General features: G+C 36.6%; 1 protein-coding gene across 6 annotated transcripts in view; it reads left to right on the forward strand.

Moving 5' to 3' along the window:
• Positions 1-13,124, forward strand: part of TMEM65 (transmembrane protein 65) — a 188,883-nt gene that overhangs the window by 15,885 nt on the left and 159,874 nt on the right. For 5 of the 6 annotated variants that reach the window (XM_087864631.1, XM_045805679.2, XM_045805678.2 and 2 more), the window contains exon 2: positions 4,846-4,926. The exons of the other annotated variant lie outside the window; for it this stretch is intronic. In XM_087864631.1, the coding sequence (XP_087720757.1) occupies positions 4,846-4,926 (81 nt within the window). The remainder of the gene's footprint in view (positions 1-4,845; positions 4,927-13,124) is intronic. 6 annotated transcript variants of the gene reach the window in all.

Consider the following 13,124-nt stretch of genomic DNA (forward strand, 5'->3'; position numbering starts at 1 on the left):
GCAAACTGGACAGTTGGTCACTGTACCTGCCCCAAGGGTAATAGTATTTTTGCCCTTCTTACAATTTAAGGCTTTTGACTCGTGGGACAGATTGAAAAAGGATCTAGGTAGAGCTTCATGTTCCTTCTGCATGACTCTTTCCCCTCCTCTAGGTCTGCACCACAACGAACACTTTATTAGGGCTCTCTCATATTTTTTGCATCTGGTGGGATTTCTGGCCAAAGAACCTGCAAGAGGGTGCGGATTCTTCCAGTTTATGCATACCTTGAACCTTCACACTGTCCCTCCAGCCCTTACTCCTCCATCACTTGTTCCTTACTGTTCTGGCTATATTCTTCTTATGGTATCTAGTTGCATCTGTCCGAACTAAGCAAGTGCTAATGTCCCCTCTGTCCTTGCAGGTGCCTACCTCTTGTTTGCTCTGTGACTTGAGTTCTGTGATAGGTTCAAAATAAGTCATGCATTTGAATTTAGTGTGACTTTGTTTCACCCTAATGGTGAGAACAAAGCTCTTTGTAGCTTTCTACATCCCACAATGGAAACTAGAGCCCTGCTTCACAAAGCTTAATGTATATGTAAAGTCACCTGGAACTCTTATTGAAATGCAGATTCTGTTTCCATAGGTTTGAAGTGGGACCTAAAATTCTGCATTTCTAACAAGTTTGCAGTGATTTCAATGCTATAGGTCCATTGAGTAGCAAGGTTATAGAAGGTGTTTTTGTTTTTAAGGTTGGAAAGAGTTGAAGTCATGTGGATGTTTGAATTATGAAAGAAAACAGGCAAACATGTGAGAGTAATAATGTAAGATGTGGCACATTTTGTGAGCTGGCAGAATTTTGTATTTGTTTGTGACAAAGATCTTATGGTTTAAAAACATTATCCTAGCTTTTTTTCTGCTTAAAGGGGCTTCTTAAAGATACTAGCAAAACTGTAAATCATTAACACTGATTTTATAGTTCTACAATGATCACTTTTGTGTTATAAATACTGTAATAGATCTATTCTTTTTTGTTCATCTATTTCATTTTCCATGAATACCTTTAAGATACTGTCCATTGGTTAGTCTCATTTCTTCAGTGTACTGTGCCCCTAGTGTTATTTTTTTTCTTTTGCTTTTCTTCATTCTATTGTTCTTCCTCTGTTTTCCCTACTTAATTTTGTATTGCTTTTACAGTTTTGAAACATGGGGTGCCTGAGTGGCTCAGTCATTTGAGCATCCAACTCTTGATTTCTTGTCAGGTCATGATCTCTCAGGGTCATGAGATCAAGCCCCACATTGGGCTCCACGCACAGTGGAAGTCTGCTTCTCTCCCTCTTCCTCTGCCCCTCCCCTGCTCGTGCACTCTCTCTCTCTCAAAGAAATAAATCTTCAAAAAAAATAAAAATAAAATTTGAAACAATCTCAGATTTATCTCTTTCCATATATTTATGTAACAAATCTCACAGTTTCAAGTATAGTACAATGAGCTTTTTTTTTCTTTCCCCTGAGTCATTTGAGAATAAGTTGCTGACGTTATGCCATATCATCTCTGTCATAGGTTGAGTTCTGTGGGAAGCAGTCTCTGAAACGAAGATTAGCATGCACGAAGTTTATTGGGGAGTGCTGTTGAAATCCTCACCTTTGAAAGGGAAGGGGAGGAAGTAGGTTTGGGCATAGGTACAAGTAAAGTGATGCAGTCACAGTGGAAGCCTCAGTTTACCTTGTAGAGAGTTCTACAGATGGGATGACCCTTCAGTTTTGTTCTGAGCTGGGTGAGAGGTGAGCTGCCTCTACCTCTGTAAAAATGAGCTATTGGACGTGGACAGGGTGCAGAGCCTTGGGTGAGGCAACATTCTTTGGCTGAGGCTGTCTCCTATGATGACTGACCACTGAGAGCTGTCTCTTGGCAGGACTTCCAGCAGTTAAGGACTGACTATGCATTGCAGTGTCCACTACAGCTGGAATACTTCGGCTTGTGTTTCCTACAAATGAGAACATTGCCTTATATAGCCACAATGTAATATGTACTACCATCTAAATATTTTGAAGTAGTTCACTTTCATCAGTTCTCCAAATAATGTTCCTTTACAACAAAAAGATCCAGTCCAAAGTCACATGTTGCATTTAGTTGTTACATATCTTTAATTTCCTTCCATCTGGAAGAGTTCCTCAGTTTTAGACTTGGATTTTATGACCTTGGCACTTTTGAGATTACACATCAGTTATTTTGTAGCATGTACTTCAATGTTGTTTTGTCTCTTTCCTCATGAATAGATTCCAGTTTTGCATCTTTGGCAGGAATATCATAGAAGTGGTGTTATGTTCTTTTTCATTCTATCAGTTGCCCGTGATTTTGATTTGTCCCTGGTCGTGTTAACCATTTCCAGGGTAACCATTTTCTCTGAACATTTGACAAAGGTAGTATCTGTCTGACTTACCTACTATAAAGTTATTTTCCTTTTGGTAATTAATAAATATTTTGTGGGGAGGTACTTTTGAGTCTGTAAAATATTCCATTCCCTTATCAGTTCAATTACTAATTTATATCAGTATATACTTATGGAGTCTTTTTCTTTTTTTTTTTTTTTTAAAGGTTTTTATTTATTTATTCATTCGACAGAGATAGAGACAGCCAGCGAGAGAGGGAACACAAGCAGGGGGAGTGGGAGAGGAAGAAGCAGGCTCATAGCAGAGGAGCCTGATGTGGGGCTCAATCCCAGAACGCTGGGATCACGCCCTGAGCCGAAGGCAGACGCCTAACCGCTCTACCACCCAGGCGCCCCTAGGGAGTCTTTTTCTATTTAATGGTTTATAATTAATTACAATCATTGTTAATCCTCTAATTGTTCCATATTTCATTAATGGGAACCCCTTCAAACTAGCTTCTTTGTCTTTTTGACATATTCCCATTACTCTTTGAACATTTCCTTTTTACTTATTTTCTGGCACCATTAAGATGTTCCAGATTCCTCTTGGACTTTTTCTGCCCTAGCTCTGGAATCAGCCATTGTTACGAGGAGCCCTGGTTTCTCTAGTATAGGTAGAATGGTATTTAGAAGCCAAGATCTGGGCATTAGATGTGCTCTAGCTATTGGGATGTTGCTATTTCCACCCCCACTGTGGACAGGGCTAGTGAATATATGAATATATGTATTTATATACATAATAAATATCATTTATATTTGTTGCTCTGTCTATATTATGAGAGTTCATAGCAATTTCTTCAATTCTGATCTAGCACCACAGTGTACATTCTAGTTTTCTCTGTGCCTGTATTTCTAACTCTATCCTATGATGAAAAAATACCTGACTCTCATTACCTTTAATATATTTATTATTTAGATCACTCTTCCTACATGTCACCGATATCCCATCACCACCATTGCCAATGTACTCCTATATAGATGCCCTTCTCCCCCTACCTCTAGCACTAACACCCTGAACACATCCCCTCTCTTTTACCATGAGGAAGACTTTCTCACCCTATTTGGGTTCTGACAGGCTGTGCCAGACTGACCCCCCATGTGAATACTTCCTCCCTCCCCCTTGAGCTCTGAGACCCTGTTCTGCCTCCCACACAGATGCCTACCTCACTGATTCCCACCTTATGACTTTGAGACTGAATTGTATGAGAAGGAAAAGGGAAACCTTCTTCCCCTCACTTATTTAAATCCTTGCAGTACTTTAAGGCCAGACTCAAAACCTCTTCCTGGAGGCTGTCTCCCACTTCTCAAGGCTACAGTTCTTCCCTTTTGGAACTTATATGTATTTTTTTCTTCTCTAATCATCTCTGTATGTTTGTATATCCTTGAAATTAGGGACTATTTTCTGTTTGTTTTTTGTTGTTTTTGTTTGTTTTTAGTAACCTTTGAGGACCTTTTTTTCAGCAATGAATGCACATTTTAAAAAGCTTTACCAGATGATTTGTGATAAAATTATTTTACTTTTAGACATAAGATTCAATTACTGAATCTTGCTTCATTATACATTAGCTATTCTTTCACTGATATTTGAATGATAGTAAATTAAGTGATTTAAGTGGAAAACATTTAACTTCTAAGGAAGAGAATCTTGTTCTCTTTTATTTTCCATTAATTTATATATGTAGAAAAATAATATATATGAAATTCTAATGACCTATTTTTTCCCTGGATTTATGCCTATTTCATTAAATAATCCATTTTTTAATTATTATAGGCATTCCTTGCTTTGCATGGTTCCCAAATACACCAATTTCAGTGACTATGTATTAGTTACATAACAGCAGTTCCCAACAACACAGTTCAAATTTTATTTATTACAGTATATTAACTGTGAGTAATTGTATAAAATACAAACTTTGCCGTCTACAAAGCAGTATGTAACAGAAATGCATCATGATCATGACCAATCATTACACTGTTTCAGCCTCTCAGTCATTGGTCACTACTTAATCTGTTGTTCAGTCAGTTCACACATAGATAGCAAAATGTGTAGCTTGCATTGACTTCTTGTCTCATAGTGATAAACCATGAGATGTTTTTAAAAAATGGGTAATCAAAAGAGAATTGAACAAAAAGATGAAAGTGCAGCAAAGAAATGAAAAGTGATCATACATTAGTTTTACTATTTTAAATTTCCCTTAATGTTCATAACTATTGGCAAGAGAATTTTTATTGTTTTGAAAAAAATTTTAAAGGTCACAGAATGATTGTAATTCACCCCATTGGTATTAAGACTTTATGGTTTCATCTTGCATTGTCATTTTCATGACTCCACACTACTGTGCAAAGTGCTTCACTTCAAAATTTCACATACATTTTTAATTTATACATATTTTATTTACTTCATCACTTGAATACATTTTGATTTTACAATATTTTTAGCATGCAGATATCCCAAACCTGAGATTGCCATTGTGGAGCAAGCGAAGAAGGTATCATCAGCAGAGACCCCTGATAGTTTTGGTATAGTACAATCTTAACAGTATTGATTGATTGTCAGATGTTATTGGTATATTTGGTATAGTACAATCTTAACAGTATTGATTGATTGTCAGATGTTATTGGTATATTTGGTATAGTACAATCTTAACAGTATTGATTGATTGTCAGATGTTATTGCAAAGAGCAAAGCCTCTATTTGACAGAACTTCTTGCCTGTTTGGTTATAATGATAACCTTTGTTTTTTGCACCAGTGTTTTAGACTGTCTACAGGGTATTTATTTTTATTATCTAATCCTGGACTTTGTGGATGGAATAATAATTGCATGTTTAATTAACTGAAGGATTAAATTTATAACCTTAACAAGACACAAAACCACTTATATTTAATTATATTTAAATAACATATTTTAGAAATTATTGAAATGGGGCACCTGGATGGCTCAGTCAGTTAAGGATCTGACTCTTGATTTTGGTTCAGGTCATGATCTCAGGGTCATGAGATCAAGCCCTGTGCCGGACTCCCTGCTGGTTGTGGAGCCTTCTTAAGATTCTCTCTCTCCTTCATCTTCTGCGCCTCTCCCCTCACCCCCACGTGCTCAGTCTCTCTCAGAAAAAAATGTGTTGAAATAATCAAGGAAGTGAGACATAAGAAGCAACAAAAATTATGCATTTCTTTAGGATGCAAAGGACCACACACAGGAAAATCTTCAGAATATTCCAAGGAGAAACTGTATTTAAGTAACTAAACTTCAGGGAAATACATTTTTAAAATATATTCTTGAATATTTTAAAAGCCTTATTTTATTTTAAGGTCATTCATGAATTTTTTTTTTTAGATTTAGTTTCCATACAGCTTGATATCTAATTTGTGTTGCATGTGCTAGTTGGAGGAATTATGTTATGTGCATGTGCATGTGTGTGTGTATGAGAGAGAGACAAAGATAAAGGGAAGGAAAGAGAAAAATAACTATCTGTCCCTATTTTATTTATTTTGATTGCTATTTAATAGAGATATATTGCCTAAGAAGTATAACACATGTATGAAAAGGTATCAAAAATATTTTACAGAACAATTGAAATTTTGTAAGAATAAAGGTTAAATGCAACTCAGTTTTCTTAGTATGTATATATACTGTTAAGAGCAAAGACCAGTCTGTAAGAACTTAAGAGAAATGTAGAGGCATAGTGTGTATACATACATACACACATTAACAGATTAGTATATTTTCTGTAAAAAATCCCACAGTAAATTCTATTTGACCAGTTCTGATGTAATTTTAAAATTAAAAACTTTTCTTCTCTGTGTATGTGAAATGTTTAATGCTAATGTCTTTTTTGTTGTTGGAGAGAGAGCAGAGAGAGTGTGGGGGTGGGAGGGGCAGAGGGAAAGGGAGAGGGAGACTCTTAAGCAGGCTCTGTGCCTAGCGTGGAATCCAATGAAGGACTCAGTCTCACGATCCTGAGATCATGACCTAAGCTGAAATCAAGAGTCAGATGTTTAACCGACTGAGCCTCCTAGGCACCCCAAAGCAAATGTCTTTTTAAGAATAAAGTTTTAAGTTTTGAATTATTCTGAAGATTGTTTACTTAATCTTCATTTTTAGGACAATGTAGGGGAAAAGGAATGATATGATTCTATAGATGATGACTGATATCAGTAGGAGGTAAGGTACTGAACAATAAATTAATATTAGAACTCAACCTGTCAGTGACCACCTTTTGAGACTCAATCTTTAGTTTTATCCCTGCTCACTGTAGGGTGCTTTTTTGTGAATATTTAGTTGATAGCCCTGTATTTTTTTTAAACCCTACTTGTTATGCAATAAGGAAAAAATATAGAATAAGAATCTTAGATCTAGAAAGGATCACAGGACCTAAACTCATTTTATGTAACATGGAATAGATCTAGAGGTTTGTGACATACATGTTCAAGATTTGTCAACTAGTTACATATACATCAGAGTGACGATTATTGTCGAGTCCTTTGGATTTTAGTTCAGTGCTCTTTTTGCTATGATAAATTTCTTCAGGGTTATTAAGAGATTAGTGCTAGAGTATAGGGTATTAAGTTCTGAAACCATCAGAAACCATGTAATTTCCCATTCAAAAAATGTTTTATTTGGTAACCATAAGTCGGTTGATCTCCTCCTCTCTCTTTTAACTGTGATGGATTTTTGAAAAAATGATTTATCTGAAATTATTTCTTTGGAAAAAGCAATTTGAAAAGGATATTAATATTTTAGTTAATTGCAGTTTTACTTCAATTTCAGATATTAATGTATGACCAATGTTTTGACAATGTTTTATGTATTAACATATAATTGATTCTTGGTTTTCTGTGTTTTTCTACTGACATTTTATTCATTGAAAGAGGAGTAGAACAAGAGAATCAGAACCTGGGTTCTTCATCCAGCTGTGTAGCCTTGAGTAAGTTACTTAACATCTCTGGGCTTAAGTGGCTGCATCTTCAAAGTGGAGAATTAAGTCAGTATTTCTTAGTGGGTATACTACTGGCATTTGGGCTGGATAATTCTTTATTATGAAGGACTCTCTTGTGCATTACAGGTATTTAGCATCCCTAAAGCCAGTAGCATTTCAGTCACTATCACATCCAAAAGCGACCCTGCATTTCTGGGCAAGGGTTGAGGTACACTACATGTTGAAAGCTACTGGAAGATGGTTTCTAAGGATCCTTTCAGCTCTAACATTCTGTGAAAGAATTCTTATTTGAGGAATGACTGGAAAGGAAAAAGATAATGCATTGACTGAAAAATCTCTCTTCTTCCTAGTATTAAGCAATTTTATTTTAAAATGAATGTTGTCTGAGGATCTATATAACTATACCCACAGATATATCTACCATTCATTGTGTTCCAAAAGGAATTATTGTATTTTTCTAGCTCTCTTTAAGCTTTCCCTCTATAATACATATGTATCATATACCTAGGTATATGATTTTTCTAAAGTTTCTTAAAGTTACATAGTATTATCTCTATGTAATAAGTAAAAGTAAGATGATCTGATTATTTTTAAAAAGCTGTACTGTTGGGGCACCTGGGTGGCTCCATTGGTTAAGCATCTGCCTTTGGCTCAGGTCATGACCTTGGGGTCCTGGGATTGAGCCCCATTTTGGGCTCCCTGCTCAGTGGGGAGCCTGCTTCTCCCTCTCCCTCTGCCGCTCCCCCTGCTTGTGCTCATGCCATCTCTATCTCTGTCAAATAAATGAAATCTTTTTTAAAATAATTTGTACTATTGTTTTTATCTTAGCCTTTTTCAAAAAGGAATATCGTTATATATAGTAATTATTTCCTTTTTCTTTGGCATGAAGGAAAGGAGGGAATATAGTCTTTGCATTAAGTGGTATATATAATTTTCAAGAACACAAGTTAGGCATGTAAAAGCAACCACAAATAGAATGTTTGATTATCTTTAAAAACTCTATGAAATGGAAGAGGCAAGATGGTAGAAGAGTAGAGGACCTTGTTTCATCATCTGGTCCCTTGAATTTAGCTAGATAACTATCAAATCATTCTGGACACCCATGAATTCAACCTGAGATGTAAGAAAGAATTTCTGGAACTCTGTATACAAGTAGAAAAGTGAACACTTTTTGCAAGGTAGGAGGTGCAGAGAAGTGAATCTAAGAGGAGAGATCAGAAGATTAACAGCAGGGGGAGGGAGCCTCCCCTGGGAGGGGCCGAGCCTGTGTGCACACAACAGGGCAACAGCAGAAATCAATGAAATAGAAACCAGAAGAACAGTAGAACAGATCAATGAAATCAGAAGCTGGTTTTTTGAAAGAATTAATAAGGTTGATAAACCCCTAACCAGACTTATCAAAAAGAAAAGAGAAAGGACCCAAATGAATAAAATCATGAATGAGAGAGGAGAGATCATGACCAACACCAAGGAAATACAAACAATTTTAAGAACACATTATGAGCAGCTATATGCCAACAAATTAGGCAATCTGGAAGAAATGGATGTATTTCTGGAAATTTATAAACTACCAAAACAAACAAGAAGAAATAGAAAATCTGAACAGACCCATAGCCATCAAGGAAATTGAAACGGTAATCAAAAACCTCCCCCAAAACAAGAGTTTAGGTCCAGATGGCTTCCCAGGGGAATTCTACCAAACATTTAAAGAAGAAATAATACCTATTCTCCTGAAGCTGTTTTAAAAAATAGAAATGGAAGGAAAACTTCCAAACTCATTAAATAAGGCCAGCAGTACCTTAATCCCAAACCCAGACGAAGACCCCATCAGAAAGGAGAATTACAGACCAATATCCTTCATGAACATGGATGCCAAAATACTCACCAAGATACTAGCCACTGGACCCAACAGTACATTAAAAGGATTCACTACGACCAAGTGGGATTTATTCCTGGCCTGCGAGGATGGTTCAACATCCGCAAATCAATCAACGTGATATATCACATTAATAAAAGAAAGAACAAGAACCGTACAATCCTTTCAATAGATGCAGAAAAGCATTTGACAAACTACAGCATCCTTTCTTGTTAAAACTCTCCACAGTGTAGGGATAGAGGGAACATACTTTAATATCATAAAAGCCATCTATGAGAAGCCCACAGCAAATATCATTCTCAATGGGAAAAAACTGAGAGCTTTTCCCCTAAGGTCAGGAACACCACAGGGATGCCCACTCTCAGCACTGTTGTTCAACATAGTACTAGAAGTCCGAGCCTCAGCAATCAGACAACAAAAAGAAATAAAAAGCATTCAGATTAGCAAAGAAGAATTCAAACTGTCACTCTTCACAGATGACATGATACTTTATATGGAAAACCCAAAAGACTCCACCCCAGAAATGCTAGAACTCATACAGCAATTCAGCAACATGGCAGGATATAAAATCAATGCACAGAAATCAGTTGCACTTCTATACACTAACAATGAGACAAAAGAAAGAGAAATTAAGGAATCGATCCTATTTACAATTGCACCCAAAACCCATAAGATACCTAGGATTAAACCTAACCAAAGAGGTAGAGGACTGTACCCTAAAAACTACAGAACACTTATGAAAGAAATTGAGGAAGACACAAAGAAATGGTAAAACATTTCATGTTCATGGATTGGAAGAACAAATATTATTAAACTGTTTATGCTACCCAGAGCAATCTATACGTTCAGAGCAATCTGTATCAAAATGCCATCAACTTTTTTCACAGAGCAGAAACAAACAATCCTAAAATTTGTATGGAACCAGAAAACACCCCAAATAGCCAGAGGTGTGTTGAAAAAGAAAACCAAAGCTGGTGGCATCATAATTCTGGACTTCAAGCTGTATTACAAAGCTGTAATCATCAAGAGAGTATGGTACTGGCACAAAAGCAGACACACAGAGCAATGGAACTGAATAGAGAATCCAGAAATGGACCCTCAACTCTATGGTCAACTAATCTTTGACAAAGCAGAAAAGAATATCCAATGGAAACAAGACAGTTTCTTCAATAAATAGTGCTGGGAAAATTGGGCATCCACATGTAGAGGACTGTAACTGGACCATTTTCTTACACCACACACTAAAATGAATGAAAGACCTAAGTGTGAGATAAGAATCCATCAAATTGGGGCACCTGGGTGGCTCAGTTGGTTAAGCACCTGCCTTCAGCTCAGGTCATGATCCTGGAGTCCCAGGATCGAGCCCCGCATCGGGCTCCCAGCTCAGCAGGGAGTCTGCTTCTCCCTCTGACCCTCTTCCCTCTCAGGCTCTTTCTCACTCTCTCTCTCTCAAATAAATAAATAAAATCTTAAAAAAAAAAAAAAAGAATCCATCAAAATCCTAGAGGAGAACACAGGCAGCAACCTCTTTGACCTCAGCTGCAGCAACTTCTTGTTAGACATGTCTCCAAAGCAAGGGAAACAAAAGCAAAAATGAACTATTGGGACTTGGCCAAGAAGGAAACAGCAAAGGAAACAGTCAACAAAACTAAAAGACAATGTATGGAGTGGGAGAAGGTATTTGCAAATGACATATCAGATAAAGGGCTAGTGTCCAAGATCTATAAAGAATTTATCAAACTCAACACCCAAAACCCAAATAATCCAGTCAATAAATGGGCAGAAGACATAAACAGACATTTCTCCAGATAAGACATACAGATGGCCAACAGACACAAGAAAAAATGCTGAACATCACTTGGCATCAGGGAAATACAAATCAAAACCACAATGAGATACCACCCACACCAGTTAGAATGGCTAAAATTAACAAGACAGGAAACACCAAATGTCAGCAAGGATGCAGAGAAAGGGGAACCCTCTTACACTGTTGGTGGGAATGCAAGCTGGTACAGCCACTCTAGAAGACAGCATGGAGGTTCCTCAAGAAGCTAAAAATAGAGCTACCCTACAACCCAGCAATTGCACTACTCGGCGTTTAGCCCAAAGATACAAATGTAGTGATCCTAAAGGGCACATGCACCCCAGTGTTCATAGCAGCAATGTCCACAATAGCCAAACTGGAAAGCTGAGATGTTCATCCACAGATGAATGGATAAAGAAGACATGGTATATACACACACACACACACACACACACACACACACACATATACACAATGGAATATTACTCAGCCATCAGAAAGGATGAATACTTACCATTTACATTGACATGGATGGAACTGGAGGGTATTATGCTGAGTGAAATAAGTCAAACAGAGAAAGACAATTATCATAGGGTAAGGAAGGGAAAACTGAATGGGAAGTCATCAGAGAGGGAGAAAACCTGTGAGTGGTTTTTAACTATAGGCAACAAACTTAGGGTTGCTGGAGGGGAGGTGGGAGGGATGGGGTAACTGGGTGATGGACATTAAGGAAAGCATGTGATGTGATGAGCACTGGGTGTTATACACAAATGATAAATAATTGAACACTATGTCTGAAACTAATGATGTACTATATGTTGACTAATTCAATATATATATTTTTAATTTTTTAAGATTTTATTTATTTGAGAGAGAGAGAATGAGAGCAAGAGAGAGAGAGCACAAGAGGGGGGAGGGTCAGAGGAAGAAGCAGACTAGAGAGCCCAGTGCGGGACTGGATCCTGGAGTCCCAGGATCATGACCTGAGCTGAAGGCAGTCGCTTAACCAACTGAGCCACCCAGGTGCCTTGGCTAATTCAATTTAAATAAAAAATAAAAAATTAAAAAAAAAAACTTCTATGAAATGACAGATAAAAGAGAAATAAATAATTGTATTTCTGTATTTACTATTTTTTAAGCCAGAGTTAAACAATTAACATGTTACTACATTAATTAGGTTAGTAAATGTGAAAATTGACTGGGTACTATTACCTTCCTCATCATTGCTGCTGGCCGACTCCTGTCCTCAGCTGTTATGTTACTGGCCTGCCTGAACCCAGGAATGGGTTAGTTGCCCTGAAGTTAACTAGATACTAGTCTAGGTTGCAATGATGACCCAGGTCCCATGTTATGTTCCCCAGAGGTTAATGAGGTAATAGGATTATATGATCCAGGTAGAAGTTTCTTTTCTACATAATGTGCATGTTGCAGTACACTTCTAAATGCTAAATAAAATTAAAAATCACACTCAAATGCTTTTTTTTTTTTTTTTTGCGGGGGGGCGCACTACGTAGTTAAGGCATGCATTTTTTTAAGGCATTTATTTTTACAAAATTACTAGAAAGGACTTTTACAATTACAGTTTTTATTCTAAAAGACTTAACTGAAACTTACTAAACTTACTAAGTTGTTAAGTTCCTTGCTATTTCTATAGAGTGTTTTCACTTTTCAAATTTGAGTTTTTATAAGTGTATTACTAGTCATACTAATTTGTTTCTTTTAAAAATATTGCTTTGTAGCTTTTTTTTTTAAACCTTTTATAAGCTTTTTCCTGTTTGGTGCATGTTTGATTATTTAACATGACTTGTTTAAATTATTTTGTATAAGGCATTGTTTGCATTTTGAGTTTGTATTCTTTAATGTGTTATATATATTTATTGTAAATTTCACCTTACCCTTTAGAACTTTTGATTTTATTAAAAGTCTAAACCGTTATTCATAATGTTCATGAATTGGGTAACTAAGACCTGCAGTCTCCAAGTGGTTGCTTAAACACAGTAGTTTCATCTCTTTTCTTATCATAAATCTTTATTAGGCCAAAGTGTGATTTGTGTTGCCAAGTCTACTTTCTGTACTTCCTTAGAGAAAATGCTGGGTGG

Source organism: Ursus americanus, chromosome 9 (assembly GCF_024610735.1).
Source record: "Ursus americanus isolate L20-20 chromosome 9, mUrsAme1.1.p, whole genome shotgun sequence".
Lineage (NCBI taxonomy): Eukaryota > Metazoa > Chordata > Mammalia > Carnivora > Ursidae > Ursus > Ursus americanus.